Genomic DNA, 20205 nt, shown 5'->3' on the forward strand with positions numbered 1-20205 from the left:
TATATGTCCATGCTTAACATGTGGATATTGCATCTGAGGGGTATTTATATGCATTTGGTAATGTCTGTGTTTAATTTTATTCATACATACCCAGATTTGGTCCACTTTGACAGGAGCTTGGCAGTTGACAGCTGTTTGTTTACATAGCAACGGTGTTATCTTCTTACGACTGCTTTTGTGTAGTTTGCTGCAAACAAAGCTTTGGGACCTTTTTTGGACACCCCCAAAACATATTTCCCCACTCTTGATTTTTCTTGGGTTTTGTGTACATGATAAATAAATAAATAAATTCTAACCCTGATCTTCACGGGTGTATAGATATAATATCAGTAATAACCATATATTATACCACTGAAAATATATATCTTTTATGTCAATCCCAAAAGTTGTTAGTTTTATTTAGTTTTATCAGACACGTGGTCATGCCCCAAAGATGGACATCTCTCCGAATACCTTTTAGAAAATATTATGTATTATCAGTAGTACATTGCGAATGCAACTTTGAGAATAATTCTATGGGCAGCATTTATTATATATTTTATAAAAAAAAAAAACTTTGACCAAACCAAACCCAAAAAAAACAAACCCAAAAATAAAACAAAACAAGACAAAAAAACAAAAAAAAAACCCGCCCAAACCAATAAAAATCCCCCAAAACAACAAACAAACAAAAAACAACAAACAAACCCAAAACAACTTTTTTCCTACCAATACCGGCCGCCGACTCGAACCTATAAAACGTACCGCCGCATCATATAAAATGTTTATCTTTTAATCAGTCGCTGCTACAAACCCAAAGAACGCGAGAAATTGTAATAAGAATTACAATAAATGAGAATCAAGATCATTATTCAGATAATTTTGTCTATATTATTTTTTTATTTTACCACGACTGACCGACCCATTATCAGAATTTGGTGGCTACGTGAAACACATAAAAAAAATTGATGCCCTAAAATAATTTTTCCTGCCACTGATAAGATCTTGAGTGGGAGTGAATGGATGCTGAGATAAGTTACATGGACAGGACACTGCCCTTAAATAGATAACAATACAACAGAAGGAAATCACGACTTCGGCAAACACGCGTGTACCAAATGGCGAGAAGTTCCTCATCGACTTATAACATTCATATCATTAAAACTTTAAATAGCGTCGTGTCCTAAAGCTAATGGAAACAGTGTTTATATTTCAACACAGTTTACGCAATATGTAGTCAGCATGTTGTATCTGTGTTTCACAAGCAGGCAAGACCTTGTAAAGGAAGCCCTTTGTGAACGTGGAGTTATAATCAGTGACAACATTGGCCTGAGTAGGATTATCCTTCCGGACGCGGACCGACTGTACGTCCTGTCGAGTTCAGTCGTGTGTGCGACAAGTATGTCCTGTCAACTACTGCTGAGTGCGTAATGGCGACAAGTGTGCCCTGTACCAGGTCTACATAACCAGTGACCCGGAACACACCTCCAGACGACAGTTTCTAACTATGTGGATATTTACTGGGTTGAAAGACTGTGATTGATGCTTCAAGGTAAATCAACAATGTTTATATTACATGAAGGGTGGTGATCCAGAGTTGGTGAAACTCAGGTGTCCGGGCAAGTATTTTCTATGTACCTGCGGTTTGGGAGACTGCCGGTTGAGGTAAGGTCAGGTGACTGTCCACCTCCCTCAAATCTCACACGGATATACAGTGTGTATCTGGTCTTCCCCAGGGTGGGTTAAGTTAAGACCCCACCCCCCCTCAGACGGGTTTAGCAAGTGTGTCCTGCACCCACTGCCTGTACCTCAGTTGTTAGTAAATATTACAGGGGAGGATACACCTTTTGGAGAAAGGGTGGGCGCATAGTTAATTTTCACCCGCTTTCAAGACAGTTTTGAAATGGTCTCTGCATTGGTCACTCCTGCACCTCCCCTCTTGGTCCGCCTATGTTAACTGACAAATCGTGGTCTGTGATCAGGGAATTATATATGTACCGTGTTTAGGGCTTTTCGCTTCCATCGTAACAAATATTCCCCTGAGCTATAAATAGTTATGAGTGTGTACAGTCTGTTGACATACAGGCATACTATGAGTCAATAAGCTACTATTGTGACATTATGTAGCTGATGACGTAAAAGTAGCTTGAGTCGTCCATGTCCGTTACAGCTGTTGCATCCTCACAAATAATTCGCAGAGGAAACACATAGGACGCAGAGTAAACAAAACAGAATAAATACATAAAGCAGAGTAAACACACAGACGCAACAAGAGTAAACAAATAGGACGCAGAGAACCCCGTCCTGTTTACTGTCTTGGGTGATCAGTGGTTGTAGTGCTCGCCTTCAAGGCATGTCAATCAACTGTATGATTTCCAAGTTCAACAAACCCGATCCCATTTTTAATATATTGCCTAAGAAAAAAACATCCACTATGCAGAGAGAGTCAGGCCACACAACTTATTCCCAGGTTTCTTCAATTCAGACATGTGATGCAGGTGATTTCAAGTCATTGTTATCAACAGGTCGGGCATGTGAAGTTGTTGTCAACAGGTCAGACATGTGTCATTGTTGTCAACAGGTCAGACATGTGTCATTGTTGTCAACAAGTCAGACATGTGTCATTGTTGTCAACAGGTCAGACATGTGTCATTGTTGTCAACAGGTCTGACATGTCATTGTTGTTAACAGGTCAGACATGTGTCATTGTCAACAAGTCAGACATGTGTCATTGTTGTCAACAGGTCAGACATGTGTCATTGTTGTCAACAGGTCAGACATGTGTCATTGTTGTCAACAGGTCAGACATGTGTCATTGTTGTCAACAGGTCAGACGTGTGTCATTGTCAACAGGTTAGACGTGTGTCGTTGTCAACAGGTCAGACATGTGTCATTGTTGTCAACAGGTCAGACATGTGTCATTGTTGTCAACAGGTCAGACGTGTCATTGTTGTCAACAGGTCGGACATGTGTCATTGTTGTCAACAGGTCAGACATGTGTCATTGTTGTCAACAGGTCAGACATGTGTCATTGTTGTCAACAGGTCAGACATGTGTCATTGTTGTCACAGGTCAGGTCAGACATGTGTCATTGTTGTCAACAGGTCAGACATGTGTCATTGTTGTCAACAGGTCAGACGTGTCATCGTTGTCAACAGGTCAGACAGGTGTCATCGTTGTCAACAGGACAGACATGTGTCATTGTTGTAAACAGGACACTGACATGTGTCATTGTCAACAGATCAGACATGTGTCACTGTTGTCAACAGGTCAGACGTGTCATTGTTGTCAACAGGTGAGGCATGTGTCATTGTCGTCAACAGGTCAGACAGGTGTCATCGTTGTCAACAGGACAGACATGTGTCATTGTTGTAAATAGGTCAGACATGTGTCATTGTCAACAGGTCATACAAGTGTCACTGTTGTCAACAGGTCAGACATGTGTCATTGTCTTCAGGTCATACAAGTGTCGTCAACAGGTCAGACATGTGTCATTGTTGTCAACAGGTGAGGCATGCACCCGACTATACGTACTTGCGTATCTCACTTGCAGTATTACAGGTAGAAGCGAAAGCCATGTCAGCAAAACCTGTCTTTTGTTAGGACGTGAGTTCAGCCTATATCACGTCGTTTATCTCTAATGTCACCATTATCTAAATAGTCACATATAGGACAATTGGTTCTTTCCTACATAAGCGGAGAATACTGTCTCTCTGTCATACATATCGACATTCATCGCCCTAATAACTCGCAAAAAAGTTCTTCCTCCTTCCGTCAAAGAATACTTCAGGAATATTTTGTGTGTATATTTTAGATACTAGTACGTCTTGTATCTAAAAATATACCTACAGTGTAGGATAGAGTTTATTGCATTCAGTTATACTGTATATCAACTTTAGTACGATGTTGTAAATAGCATCTGTGAAGCATATGAATTATAGCGGAATATACGAACATGAATCATATAACAGTCCAACGAGTTGACGGTACTTTTAGCGACACGTGTCCTCGAAGGATTTCATGTTGGCATTAGGAACATCAGAACAACTTCAAACAAGAACGATAACTCTGTTGCCTAACACTCGCATATTGCTGTCTTTAAAATAAGTAAACGTATTTGATATCATAGTGATAACATCAATGATAATTAATGAATTTTGTCCCTTTCTACAGCAATGTCATTGGCAAAATTTAAGAAAAGCAGGATATACATGCGGAATTCTCCTGTGAAATGTCTCGCTTGTATTCCAAGTACACTGTTCCCCATTAGGGAATTCCCTCGTCTGTGACTGTCATTCTCCGACAATCCGTCGTGGTGAAAGTGATGGGAATAGCTGAATATTTTACATTCATTGGAACTTTGAATGTTATAACACGTGACAACTTCAGCCAATCAGAATGCAGGAATTACTATGAACACTACGAAAATTTAATTATTCAAAGTTATTGCCGTGAGCCTTCTGTAGGCAACGAACAGGCCATCTTTGATACGAGGGACAGTCAAAAAGTAGTCGGCCTGACCTAGTAAATGATACAAATGCAGCTGTTTTTATGTTTTATTTTTCTACATATTATCTGTCAACCTCAAGCAAATTGGTTTTGCGAAGTTCCAGCCCTACGATCCCCATTTTCTTTGACATTTTATCTTGGTACCCCCCAAAAGCGCAAAATCTGCAATAAATGCACCACAAACTTCAGGTAACAAAATATGCAAGAAACATTTTGTGTGTTTGAGATAGGTAGACGTCCGCTAGAATCAAACAAGTGTCAACTCTCAGTATATTGTAAACAGGGCCAGCTTGAATATCTGGACACAATGTTTTTGAAAGACTAAAACGGGGGCGTCCTTAAAAGAAACAGCCCCCGACTAAATATGAATCAAGCAATCCAAAGCTTTGACTCTTGATTATGACGGGAAGTCATCCAATACTATACTAACACATTTTATATGACATTATCTGAGGGCATACCATTATCCAAGAGGTACTAAATGACATATCGTTTTTCATTTTGCTGCATTTTTTCTAGAAATATTATACCCAAATGTGTTGTGATGACTAATATCTCGTTAATCACATTACCCACATATGTGAATTTTTTTATACGGCTTCGCTAATGATTCCTACAAACTAAAAGTAAAATGGAAGCTTTTCAAACATTGGACATCGAGAATATAGTTAGGCCGACTACTTTTTGACCGACCCTCGTACAGTCAACTCTCATTAATCCGACACTTGTGGTTGCAGAGAAATATGTCGGATTAACGAAAATGTCGGATCAATGTATTTGTGTGAAAATATCAATGTTTACTAAATGTCATGATCGTCATACTGTTGCATGCAAATCAGAAATGGTAGATCTAGTTATCTTCATCGTATGTAAATATATTCACAGAAATAAAAAATGATAACAATATATCCTTGTTATCATTTATTAACATTCATAGATGGCATAACATACATATATAAACACATAATCAATCAGTTTCAAATCTATTTCATACCACATTGGCACAAAACTCACGTTTGTTTTTACCGCATATCAGCAGCCATTATGACCCGGATGTTGAATATGTTACAGTTTCCCTACAACTAATTCCATACTAACATGTGGATGTGTTTATTCTCCCATTGAGGGGCGGTGGGGTAGCCTAGTGGTTATAGCGTTCGCTCGTCACGCCGAAGACCCGGGTTCGATTCCCCACAAGGGTACAATGTGTGAAGCCCATTTCTGGTGTTCCCGCCGTGATATTGCTAGAATACTGCTAAAAGCGGCGTTAAACCAACGTCACTCACCAACTCTTCCATTGAAGTTTCAGACGCCAGGGCGAGTAGTCGACGGAAGGGACGAGGGAGAGGTGTTGCTGTGGTGATGTGTGTCTAGCAGAAACATCCCAATGAAGAGGACGTCAGGAGAATGTTGTTTCTTTACAGCGCTTCTGGGTGAGATAAGTGATGGGGTTCTAGCTCCCCCAGCCAAATAACCATTTCAGTATGTCCGTTTCAAGAATCTGCAAACTGCTTGTCTGTGACCCCGAAACCTCTGATGCAGGTAATCTGGTAATGATTGCTGAGTGAGTGAGTGGCTTCGTCGCCACAAGTAGAAGTTTGAAATGATGCTGTCCTCGAATATTACGTCTTTCAATACTGGCTCACCTGATTTACCTATGACTGACTCACCTGATTTACCTATGACTGACTCACCTGATTTACCTATGACTGTTTACCTGATTTACCTATGACTATTTACCTATGACTGACTCACCTGATTTACCTATGATTGTTTACCTGATTTACATGACTGATTCACCTGATTTATTTGTGACTGACTCACCAGATTTACCTCTGATTGTCTCACCAGATTTACCTATGATTGTTCACCTAATTTACACGGGTTCGATACCCTACATGGGCACAATGTGTTAAGCCCATTTCTGGTGTCCCCCGCCGTGATATTGCTGGAATATTGCTAAAAGCGGCGTAAAACTAAACTCAGTCAGTCAGCCTAATTTACATATGACTGACTCACCTGATTTACATGACTGATTCACCTGATTTATTTGTGACTGACTCACCAGATTTGCCTTTGACTGACTCACTAGATTTACCTATGACTGACTCACCTGATTTACCTATGATTGTTTACCTGATTTACATGACTGACTCACCTGATTTATTTGTGAGTGACTCACCAGATTTACCTTTGACTGACTCCCTAGATTTACCTCTGACTGACTCACCTGATTTACCTATGATTGTTTACCTGATTTACATGACTGACTCACCTGATTTATTTGTGAGTGACTCACCAGATTTACCTTTGACTGACTCACTAGATTTACCTCTGACTGACTCACCTGATTTACCTATGATTGTTTACCTGATTTACATGACTGACTCACCTGATTTATTTGTGACTGACTCACCTGATTTATCTATCATTGTCTCATCTGAACCTAACCCTTATATCACACTCTATTCTCACCTGTCGCCCCCGTCTGCCGTGAGAAGCTGAATGTTGCAGTGTATACCTATTGTCTAAATCTGAACTTTCATTAAACAGGAATCGTCATCCTCATTGGCTGTCTGTTCATTGTCGGAGTCCCGAAGTTTGTTATAGGTATGTCACATATTGTAGTTATGTAAATGTATGTTTAACTTAATCATTCACTATTCATAACTAGGGCTGCGCAATATAACCGGTTTACCGGTATTTACCGGTTCAGACATGAAATCGATACGTATTGCGATACCCGGATCGAAAACCGGTTTTTCGACATGCATTCGGAAAACTTCGTAACTCTCGGAAATCTTCGGATATTTCCGTTTTTCGCACCGGAAATCAAGTTAAGTTCGTTTTGAAGTTGTGTTCTTAATTTTAGTTCAAGTGTTTCGCAATGTTTTGGATCTGAATGTTATATATATATATTTACTCATTATTGACCAGTGATCCCTGATATGAGCTGACCAGGTCAAGTTGCTGTCTAAAATCTCAGGGCTTTTTCGAGAGTGGAGAAACTAGTTCAAACTAGTAACCACTGTGTTGATGTTAAATTGTTCTTTTCCTTGTTTCCTTCATTTTAACATGATTAATAGTTTTTATTAAAGCTTAATCAAGCATAGTGCTTTTGTTGTGTTTTTGCTTTATAAATCAAGCATTAACTCGATTATAAGTAATTTTTTATGAAACAAATATTCTTGCAATATATTGCAATACGTATCGCAATATATGCTTTCGAATCGCAATATATCGCAATATGAAAATTCTCTGCAATACCCACCCCTATTCATAACATTATCTGTTCTAATATAATTATTTATTTTTTTTATATTTTCTGACTTAACAATACTGTTTGGTGGACCACTTCAGATATCGTTGTGTTTTCTATAGTTTCGAAAACTATCCATAAACATTCAAATAATTAGATAGGTCTAACAGGTAATCAGTAGGTCGGACCGTTCGATCTTCCTCGTCGTTTCTTACCAAAGTATGGAACTACCACGAATCCAGAATTCCCGATGAAAGACGTGTGGGTGTGATTGGAGGTCATTGAAAGGTTATCGTATCTTCTACAGTGTTTGTTTTCCAAATGGGATGTGTCTCCACTTTCCTTCGTCGATGTAAGATGTTGTACATGGTAACATGTTAAGTGAAAGTGATAGGGCTGTAACGATGCATCGATTTATCGATATAAAATTACTTCGTGTAAAGAAAAGTACTCCTCATTATAGGTTGTATGCTGAGACTGGAAGGAAACCAATTTCTATTGATACTCACACAAAAATGGTATGCTTTTGGACCAAATTGACTTCAGGCAAATCCTCAAAGTTATCTAATATATTGTATCATATCCTAGTTAATGCCTCTTATAGATCACCAGATAATAAGTGGATCTCATGCATACATGATATCCTAGTTCAAACTGGAAATAATGACATTTGGATTCAACAGTTTTGTGATAGTGTAGAATGGATAAAGCATAAGGTACAGAATAGTGTCATTGATTTGTTTATACAGAAGTGGCACTCCGATTTAGAAGTATCATCTAAGGGTAGATTCTATAAATCTTTTAAACTTAATACTGATATTGAATTCTATCTACAACATTTACCTGATAAACATAAAATTGCTAGATTATCATATCATCGATTACCGATTGAGACTGGTAGATGGTACAAAATTGATATTTTTATAGGAAATGTGCCCTATGTGTTTCAAATGATATTGGAGATGAATACCACTACTTGTTTAATTGTAATTATTTCAACGATCTGAGAAAGAAACTACTTCCAACACTGTACATCAAGAGACCATCTGTATTTAAAATGATAAGTTTATTTCAATGTAAATATGTCTCGGATTTGATTAAACTGTCAACTTTTTGTCGCTCTATATTATGCTATTTTAATAAGCTTTATGTCGCGAATACTTACTTTGCATGACCTCTGTAAACCCTCATAGTGCTATGTATGTAGCCTTGAGAGAAATAAGGTTCAGTTCAGTTCAGATGGATTGCAATTGTTGTGTCTCCGATAGCAAATAATCGATGGTCGAAACGAAAAACTATCGTTGTATCGATAGCATGTAGGACTATCGATAGTTTAGTAATTGACTTCCGTTGATAAATGCGCAGCGCAAAATATAGGAATTACCAAGGTCCCATTTCACAAAGCTCTCGTAGCGTTACGACTATCGTAAGTCAATGTTACAGTATAGGAGGTACGAATGCTACGAGGAAAGTTACGAGATCTCAGGTTTACGATAGGTTTGAGAAACAAGGCACAGATTCGTTCACTTTGTTTTAAAGTTTTCCGACCCTGTTACCTGTTAACTGTTTACTTGATGTGGTTTCAAACTTCTTGTCAGATATTGAAAGAGACTGAAACTACTTTAACTTGTTTGTATTTCATATAAACTATACATTCATTTGGGAAATGACTTCAAATGAGACAATTCAAGGAGCGCAAAACTATTACGATAGTGTTGCAATAGTATGTCGCAATAGACTATCCCTGTCGCAATAGTATGTCGCAATAGACTATCCCTGTCGCAATAGTATGTCGCAATAGACTATCCCTGTCGCAATAGTATGTCGCAATAGACTATCCCTGTCGCAATAGTATGTCGCAATCGACTATCCCTGTCGCAATAGTATGTCGCAATCGACTATCCCTGTTGCAATAGTATGTCGCAATAACCTATCCCTGTCGCAATAGACTATCCCTGTCGCAATAGTATGTCGCAATAGACTATCCCTGTCGCAATAGTATGTCACAATGGACTATACCTGTCGCAATAGTATGTCGCAATAGACTATCCCTGTCGCAATAGTATGTCGCAATCGACTATCCCTGTTGCAATAGTATGTCGCAATAACCTATCCCTGTCGCAATAGACTATCCCTGTCGCAATAGTATGTCGCAATAGACTATCCCTGTCGCAGTAGTATGTCGCAATAGACTATTCCTGTCGCAATAGACTATCCCTGTCGCAATAGTATGTCGCAATAGACTATCCCTTTTGCAATAGTATGTCGCAATAGACTATCCCTGTCGCAATAGTATGTCGCAATAGACTATACCTGTCGCAATAGTATGTCACAATGGACTATCCCTGTCGCAATAGTATGTCGCAATAGACTATCCCTGTCGCAATAGTATGTCGCAATAGACTATCCCTGTCGCAATAGTATGTCGCAATAGACTATCCCTGTCGCAATAGTATGTCGCAATAGACTATCCCTGTCGCAATAGTATGTCGCAATCGACTATCCCTGTCGCAATAGTATGTCTAATCCACTTATATCCCTGTTGCAATAGTATGTCGCAATAACCTATCCCTGTCGCAATAGACTATCCCTGTCGCAATAGACTATCCCTGTCGCAATAGTATGTCACAATAGACTATCCCTGTTGCAATAGTATGTCGCAATAGACTATCCCTGTCGCAATAGTATGTCGCAATAGACTATCCCTGTCGCAATAGTATGTCGCAATAGACTATCCCTGTTGCAATAGTATGTCGTAATAGACTATCCCTGTCGCAATAGACTATCCCTGTCGCAATAGTATGTTGCAATAGACTATCCCTGTCGCAATAGTATGTCGCAATAGACTATTCCTGTCGCAATAGTATGTCGCAATAGACTATCCCTGTCGCAATAGTATGTCGCAATAGACTATCCCTGTTGCAATAGTATGTCGCAATAGACTATCCCTGTTGCAATAGTATGTCGCAATAGACTATCCCTGTTGCAATAGTATGTCGCAATAGACTATCCCTGTCGCAATAGTATGTCGCTATAGACTATCCCTGTCGCAATAGTATGTCGCAATAGACTATCCCTGTCGCAATAGTATGTCGCAATCGACTATCCCTGTTGCAATAGTATGTCGCAATAACCTATCCCTGTCGCAATAGACTATCCCTGTCGCAATAGTATGTCGCAATGGACTATCCCTGTCGCAATAGTATGTCTAATAGACTATCCCTGTCTAATAATAGTATGTCGCAATCGACTATCCCTGTCGCAATAGTATGTCGCAATCGACTATCCCTGTTGCAATAGTATGTCGCAATAACCTATCCCTGTCGCAATAGACTATCCCTGTCGCAATAGACTATCCCTGTCGCAATAGTATGTCACAATAGACTATCCCTGGTCCAATAGTATGTCGCAATAGACTATCCCTGTCGCAATAGTATGTCGCAATCGACTATCCCTGTTGCAATAGTATGTCGCAATAACCTATCCCTGTCGCAATAGACTATCCCTGTCGCAATAGTATGTCGCAATAGACTATCCCTGTCGCAGTAGTATGTCGCAATAGACTATTCCTGTCGCAATAGTATGTCGCAATAGACTATCCCTGTCGCAATAGTATGTCGCAATAGACTATCCCTGTTGCAATAGTATGTCGCAATAGACTATCCCTGTCGCAATAGTATGTCGCAATAGACTATACCTGTCGCAATAGTATGTCACAATGGACTATCCCTGTCGCAATAGTATGTCGCAATAGACTATACCTGTCGCAATAGTATGTCACAATGGACTATCCCTGTCGCAATAGTATGTCGCAATAGACTATCCCTGTCGCAATAGTATGTCGCAATCGACTATCCCTGTCGCAATAGTATGTCGCAATAGACTATCCCTGTCGCAATAGTATGTCACAATAGACTATCCCTGTCGCAATAGTATGTCGCAATAGACTATCCCTGTCGCAATAGTATGTCACAATGGACTATACCTGTCGCAATAGTATGTCGCAATAGACTATCCCTGTCGCAATAGTATGTCGCAATCGACTATCCCTGTTGCAATAGTATGTCGCAATAACCTATCCCTGTCGCAATAGACTATCCCTGTCGCAATAGTATGTCGTAATAGACTATCCCTGTCGCAGTAGTATGTCGCAATAGACTATTCCTGTCGCAATAGACTATCCCTGTCGCAATAGACTATCCCTGTCGCAATAGTTGTTTCCCCCTCATTAGTCACCCATAGAAAGCGACTACATAACAGTAATCTGAAACTGTAACAATGTTTATACAATATGCTGCTGGTGACCTTTATAAATCTGACTGCTATTTGTTTATTCTGTGGTCTCAGACCAGCCCGTGGTGTTGGAGCCACTCTGTGGAGGACGTGTGACTGGATGGTCAAGTTCGCTAACGGTTCGTGCATGGCACCATATCCACGTGAAGCTGTATCGACGCTCATGATGGCTTTGGAGTCATTGCACGATTATTTACAGACCTCCAACATACATACATACTGAATATTGCTTTGTGGCCGAGATGCATTTATAGCTGAATATTGCTGATTGGGCCGACATACAAGTATAGTGGAATATTGCTGATTGGGCCGACATACAAGTATAGTGGAATATTGCTGATTGGGCCGACATACATGTTTAGTGGAATATTGCAAATTGGGCCGACATACAAGTATAGTTGAATACTGCTTGTTGGGTCGATGTATAGCTGAATATTGCTGATTGGGCCGACATACATGTTTAGTGGAATATTGCAAATTGGGCCGACATACAAGTATAGTTGAATACTGCTTGTTGGGTCGATGTATAGCTGAATATTGCTGATTGAGCCGACATACATGTATAGCTGAATATTGCTGATTGTTCTGACATACATGTATAGTGGAATACTGCTTGTTGGGTCGATGTATAGCTGAATATTGCTGATTGGGCCGACATACATGTATAGCTGAATATTGCTGATTGTTCTGACATACATGTATAGTGGAATATTGCTGATTGGGTCGATGTATAGCTGAATATTGCGGATTGTTCTTACATACATGTATAGTGGAATATTGCTGATTGGGTCGACATTCATGTATAGCTGAATATTGCTGATTGTTCTGATATACATGTATAGCTAATTATTGCTGATTGGGCCGACATACATGTATAGTGGAATATTGCTGATTGTTCTGACATACATGTATAGTGGAATACTGCTTGTTGGGTCGATGTATAGCTGAATATTGCTGATTGGGCCGACATACATGTATAGTGGAATACTGTTTGTTGGGCCGAGATACATGGCCGAGTATAGCTTGTTGGGCCGAGATACATGGCCGAGTATAGCTTGTTGAGCCGAGATACATGGCCGAGTATAGCTTGTTGGGCCGAGATACATGGCCGAGTATAGCTTGTTGGGCCGAGATACATGGCCGAGTATAGCTTGTTGGGCCGAGATACATGGCCGAGTATAGCTTGTTGGGCCGAGATACATGGCCGAGTATAGCTTGTTGGGCCGTGATACATGGCCGAGTATAGCTTGTTGAGCCGAGATACATGGCCGAGTATAGCTTGTTGGCCGAGATACATGGCCGAGTATAGCTTGTTGAGCCGAGATACATGGCCGAGTATAGCTTGTTGGGCCGAGATACATGGCCGAGTATAGCTTGTTGGGCCGAGATACATGGCCGAGTATAGCTTGTTGGGCCGAGATACATGGCCGAGTATAGCTTGTTGGGCCGAGATACATGGCCGAGTATAGCTGACTTGGGCGTTAAACAACATTTGCTCACTCTCCTTTGTTTCCATTTTTTATTATATTCAAAATAATACATATTCCCCTATTATACTTCCCATCAAAAGTGGGGCGGTGGGTTTAGCCTAGTGGTTAAAAGGTTGGCTCGTCACGCCGAAGACCTGGGTTCGAATCCCCACATGGGTACAATATGTGAAGCCCATTTCTGGTGTCCCCCGCCGTGATGTTGCTGGAATATTGCTAAAAGCGGCGTAAAGCCAAACTCAGTCCCATCAAAAGTTTAGACTCGCTAGTGTAAATGTAGCCACTTACTACAGTCAACTGTTCTAAACTAAATTTTGCAAAATATTCCATACTGTTTAAAGATACTGTTTACACATGAACTGATGTATTGTAAAACAAATTCGTAACGTTGAAAAGAGTATTGTCATGAGTTCAATAAATGATAAAAATCAGTGAAAATTGGCGAATTCTTAACAATACTTACACCAAAACGCAGCTGTTCACATGCACGATATTTGCACATGCTATTCAGCAATTTGATGCATGATCCTCGTGCAGTTCATCTGCATAAAGTTTGCAGTTGGTCCCCCCAAGTTAGTGGAGAAATCAATCTTTGATGTAACCACATATAGATCCATAACATATAGTGAGTGTTTTAAGTGAATCCAAACTTTTGAAATGAAGTATATATTCTTGCGTAATCCACGTTTATACATATTCAATTGATGATTTAATTCACGTAATGCTATTAACCTTTCTCCACTCCAGGGATGGAGTATTTGCACCAATGTCCCGCGGCACCCCTCATCCCCGTGTATCTGTGTGTCTCGGGGCTACTGGGCGTGGCCGGGGTGGGACACAGCGTCTTCCTGTGGACATGTTTGTTTCGCAAGCACATGAAAGGGAATAAAACAACACACAACGTCTGCCTGTTGCTGTGGGTGTTCGTGATGTTCACCATCCCCGTTGTCCAGCTTGTGGGTAAGTATATGTGCAGGGTCAAGGTCACTGAGATTAACGCCAATAGGTCAGTTATGTGATGGGGTAACGCATTAAGGCAGGGCGGGCCCACAATGGAGGGCTGCTCCAACTAGACCAGCAGAAGGGATCGAAAACAAGAATATACTTGTTATTTTGGGAAAACACTTGATGAGATGACTAGATCTTACTAATGCGTTCTTGCAATATGCGTTCGCAACCACTTGTCCTCCATTCGTGTCAGAAAACATATGATTATTCCTATTTGAAACATTGGTATAACACGCAGAGTTTGGTTCCAGCTTGAAACATTGGTATAACACGGAGAGTTTGGTAGCATACAGGTAGCATGTCCACAGTAACCGAACAGGCAGATCTACCACAGGTCTGAATATTCCAGTGTCCTCTGACGACTGAACGTACCACTTGAAATGCCTCATCGAAGAGTGACTATATATCAAATTTCATCCTTAATATTGACATGCACCAAGTTTACCTGCACTTGAGGCTTCTTCCAGACTATGACTTACAGGTGACCTAGAGAATACCTTAATCCTAGACTTGACTCATTGTCTCACCAAGACAACCCTCTCCTTTCATCATCAGGTAGACATGGCAATAAAGAGCGAAAACTTGAAGCCAGTTTGTGTATTAAATAAAACGCTTCATTCTCCATTGGTCGAATCTGTCTTCTTATTACTCACGCCATCTCTCATTCACACACAATATGTTCCCTGATTATAATGAAATGGCTTTGATCTTAATTACCTTGACCGCGGTGATGGAGCAACACAAGTAATTGTATTTATATTTTCAGGTGGGCCATACATCATTTATACCTACCGTACAGGCACATTTCGTCAAGGAAGATGTGACGTCATTGCAACTATGACGTCATCTCCTTTATTATCCGGCCAATCGTCGACATCCGAAACTTTGGGCATTGCCGTTACCCAGCCACTGACAAACGAAACTGGTTTTTCATATACATCGATCACGGATGAAAAAAGAATACACTCGCAAAATGAGAAAAACACTTCGTGTGTATCTTGTGATGACGTAATCATTTTGTGTGCCTATGGCACATCAATATTTGAGTTGGTATTTATGACGGTGCCACTGTTGTGTTTTGTAATAGCCGCAATAATATTTCGACTTCGCCAAAAAGATAACCTCTCGAAACAAAAAGCTACAATTGTTTGACCTTGAACATTTATATGTGTTATATTTATGCCATGACATATTATATTTATTGACCTCATGTAGATAGTACACTGGCCTTCGGGGCATACATCGGAAGTGTCGGCAGAGTTGTCTCTCTTGCACGCATCAGGATCCCTGAGCACAACGTTTCATAAAAGTATTAACGCAACATTTTAGTTCATTTTAGATTGGTACGATTACATAGTTTGTACCGCCTTTTTAACGCCATTAGACATATTCTGTATTTATCCTTTTTTAAAAAAAACGTTTATAAATAATAAACGATTCTATACGAAGTTAGTTGAGTTGAAAATAGTACTTTCTTCAGAAGTTCCCTCCTTGCACACAGACTGCATCTGGACCAGAATCGTATACTTGCAGGCATCAGTATGGCGAGGTATTCTCATTTATCGTCTCCTCAGACAAATAACACAGATTCTGATTCATTAATTGGCAAGGTGATGCCTTTGGTTTCCTGAAATTCAAAAAACAATTCTGATGGAGAAGTTCTTCCCCAGAAAGTCATTAATATCAAAGACGATGCAGTACTGCTATAGTAATTCCTGTAGAATATATATATGGCTTGGCATGGCGGTAAATCCGCTCAAGGCGTGTTGTTCCACCAATGCTGCAGGTGTCTCTACTGTCGCCATGGCTACAATGCATGAAGAAATGCCTCTCAAATAAGTCATGACTGGGACTTTGATTTCAATAATCCTCTCTATTAACAAGGATGATACGTTTTAGATTTCCACCTCTTCAAAAGCTAGAAGAAAGCAATGTCTGGCAAGTATTGTGCAATTGATGACGTCATGTCTGCCATGAATTATCTTACTCATTCCAAAAATTCAGACCTCAACTTTTGGCAAGAGAACATTCAAATATGCATCTGCAGGAAAATGGAACTGTCTATCCGAAAACCTTAAATCTGCCTCTTCACTTGAATCCTTCAAGTCACAATTAAAGATGTTCTCTCCTCCCGGGCTTTCCCTTGCTAAGCGCACAGAGCATAGGACTGTGAATGATGCGCTGTAGAAATTCATGAATTATTATTACCACGAGGAATCCTTCTACACAGTGAGATCCTGATCACACGGCATGGATTACGGCAGTGCGTGGACACCGGGAGACCAGCTCGACTAACACAGTCCATCTCATTTGTATAAGGCTTGTAGGTTCGAATCCAATAATCCTCGACTTTCACCATCAGTAACTATGGTCATTTGCATCATGGTATTCAACGTGTAGGGCCTACCTGGAGTTGGGCGCGGTGATGTACACTAGAAAACTAAAGCTGTGTAGGGCCTACCTGGAGTTGGGCGCGGTGATGTACACTAGGAAACTAAAGCTGTGTTAAACCACATGCAGATGATGCCTGAAATACTTGGTGTAATGGATGGATGGACAAGGGTGTTAGAAGAGTTGATCCTGATGTACCCTTTCCCAGACCTGAACTACGCGTGTTGGTCTTTCAGATGTCCTCCTGTGCCCCGATCTACCTGTGTGTGATGGACTTACAGGTGTTCCCTCGTGTCCCGATCTACCTGTGTGGTGGTCTTACAAGTGTTCCCTCGTGTCCCGATCTACCTGTGTGGTGGTGTTACAGGTGTTCCCTCGTGTCCCGATCTACCTGTGTGTTGGTCTTACAGGTGTTCCCTCTTGTCCCGATCTACCTGTGTGATGGTCTTAGAGATGTCCCCTCGTGTCCAGATCTACCTGTGTGATGGTCTTACAGGTGTTCCCTTGTGTCCCGATCTACCTGTGTGATGGTCTTACAGGTGTTCCCTCGTGTCCCGATCTACCTGTGTGTAGGTCTTACAGGTGTTCCCTCGTGTCCAGATCTACCTGAGTGTGATGGTCTTACAGATGTCCCCTTGTGCCCCGATCTACCTGTGTGATGGTCTTACAGGAGTCCCCTTGTGCCCCGATCTACCTGTGTGATGGTCTTACAGATGTCCCGTTGTGCCCCGATCTACCTGTGTGTTGGTCTTAAAGGTGTTCCCTTGTGTCCCGATCTACCTGTGTGATGGTCTTACAGGTGTTCCCTCGTGTCCCGATCTACCTGTGTGTGATGGTCATACAGATGTCCCCTCGTGTCCCGATCTACCTGTGTGGTGGTCTTACAGATGTTCCCTCGTGTCCTGTTCTACCTGTGTGTAGGCCTTACAGGTGTTCCCTCGTGTCCCGATCTACCTGTGTGTGATGGTCTTACAGGTGTCCCCTCGTGTCCCGATCTACCTGTGTGTTGGTCTTACAGGTGTTCCCTCGTGTCCCGATCTACCTGTGTGGTGGTCTTACAGATGTTCCCTCGTGTCCCGTTCTACCTGTGTGTAGGCCTTACAGGTGTTCCTTCGTGTCCAGATCTACCTGTGTGTGATGGTCTTACAGATGTTCCCTCGTGTCCAGTTCTACCTGTGTGTAGGCCTTACAGGTGTTCCCTCGTGTCCAGATCTACCTGTGTGTGATGGTCTTACAGGTGTTCCCTCGTGTCCCGATCTACCTATGTGTGATGGTCTTACAGGTGTTCCCTCGTGGTGTCCCGATCTACCTGTGTGTAGGTCTTACAGGTGTTCCCTCGTGTCCAGATCTACCTGTGTGTGATGGTCTTACAGATGTCCCCTTGTGCCCCGATCTACCTGAGTGATGGTTTTACAGGTGTCCCCTTGTGCCCCGATCTACCTGTGTGATGGTCTTACAGATGTCCCGTTGTGCCCCGATCTACCTGTGTGTTGGTCGTACAGGTGTCCCCTTGTGTCCCGATCTACCTGTGTGATGGTCTTACAGGTGTTCCTTCGTGTCCCGATCTACCTGTGTGATGGTCTTACAGGTGTTCCCTCGTGTCCTGTTCTACCTGTGTGTAGGCCTTACAGGTGCTCCCTTGTGCCCCGATCTACCTGTGTGATGGTCTTACAGATGTCCCGTTGTGCCCCGATCTACCTGTGTGTTGGTCGTACAGGTGTCCCCTTGTGTCCCGATCTACCTGTGTGGTGGTCTTACAGGTGTTCCCTCGTGTCCTGTTCTACCTGTGTGTAGGCCTTACAGGTGTTCCCTCGTGTCCAGATCTACCTGTGTGTGATGGTCTTACAGGTGCTCCCTCGTGTCCCGATCTACCTGTGTGTTGGTCTTACAGGTGTTCCCTCGTGTCCCGATCTACCTGTGTGATGGTCTTACAGATGTCCCCTCGTGTCCCGATCTACCTGTGTGTTGGTCTTACAGGTGTCCCCTCGTGTCCAGATCTACCTGTGTGATGGTCTTACAGGTGTTCGCTTGTGTCCCGATCTACCTGTGTGTGATGGTCTTACAGGTGTTCCCTCGTGTCCCGATCTACCTGTGTGTAGGTCTTACAGGTGTTCCCTCGTGTCCAGATCTACCTGTGTGTAATGGTCTTACAGATGTCCCCTTGTGCCCCGATCTACCTGTGTGATGGTCTTACAGGTGTTCCCTTTTGTCCCGATCTACCTGTGTGTTGGTCTTACAGATGTCCCCATGTGTCCCGATCTACCTGTGTGTTGGTCTTACAGGTGTTCCCTCGTGTCCAGATCTACCTGTGCGTAGGTGTTACAGGTGTCCCCTCGTGTCCCGATCTACCTGTGCGTAGGTCTGACAGGTGTTCTCTCGTGTCCAGATCTACCTGTGTGTTGGTCTTACAGGTGTTCTCTCGTGTCCCGATCTACCTGTGTGTTGGTCTTACAGGTGTTCCCTCGTGTCCCTATCTACCTGTGTGTTGGTCTTACAGGTGTCCCCTCGTGTCCCGACCTCGTGTCCTGAATTCTGTGTTCCGTGTGTATGCTTCTCTGTGGCTTGCAGGTAGCATACCTGACTTTTGAGGTCTATACGGTACACAGGTACTCGTGAAACTTGAGCCCATTGAACGATACCGTATCAACAACATATCAAGCAACAACAACAACAACAACAACAACGCTTTGAAACGGAGAACCATTTAATGCGCGGTACAGTCAACATTTGTCGCAGTGAAGGTCCGCTGTCTGGCCCGGGGGTAATCTGACAGAGGAAATCACATCATGTTTAAGTCTCAAAGTGAGTTAAAAGATACACATGGAAAAATGTGTCGCAACATTTATAATTTGTAACCCCAATTAAGTAGATATCAAGCTATTGGAATGCGGAATGCCTACATGCTACTGAGGGCTTTTACAAGGGAAGTTGATTGACACCCATCGACTATCAGCAAACTAGTGGCGTTCAGGTGACCAAGTGACTACGAGTGACAAGGGGAGGATACAGCCCATCTCAGAATCATCAGACTTCATCTATTCATATCAGTCAGTGGGTGGTATACTATAAGTCACGTGGCAGTATTTCGGCCATTGTGACCATTCCTATCGAGAGGCGTGTTAAAACAGAGTGGCTTGTACATCTTTGTTTGTCCAACAGAATGGTCTGAAATCGCTTAAAGTCGGCCGGGAATCGAACCAGAGGACCTGGCAGACATCCATTGGTATCTCCAGAGCACAAACCACAAAACACAGGAAACACTGCGTATACACAACCGAA

At 41.9% G+C, this 20205-nt stretch overlaps 1 protein-coding gene across 1 annotated transcript; it reads left to right on the plus strand.

The window, feature by feature from the left end:
- The first annotated feature begins 1310 nt into the window (after positions 1-1310).
- On the plus strand, positions 1311-15983 carry LOC124258390. Its single transcript, XM_046692487.1, has 5 exons — positions 1311-1531; positions 5792-5921; positions 7042-7098; positions 14275-14487; positions 15302-15983. The coding sequence occupies exons 2-5, from the start codon at positions 5876-5878 to the stop codon at positions 15685-15687; spliced, it is 702 nt and encodes a 233-aa protein (XP_046548443.1). The 5' UTR covers positions 1311-1531; positions 5792-5875; the 3' UTR covers positions 15688-15983.
- Positions 15984-20205: the final 4222 nt, after the last annotated feature.

Source organism: Haliotis rubra, unplaced genomic scaffold (genome assembly GCF_003918875.1).
Source record: "Haliotis rubra isolate DU_JTF1 unplaced genomic scaffold, ASM391887v1 Scf690, whole genome shotgun sequence".
In the NCBI taxonomy this organism is placed as follows: Eukaryota; Metazoa; Mollusca; class Gastropoda; order Lepetellida; family Haliotidae; genus Haliotis; species Haliotis rubra.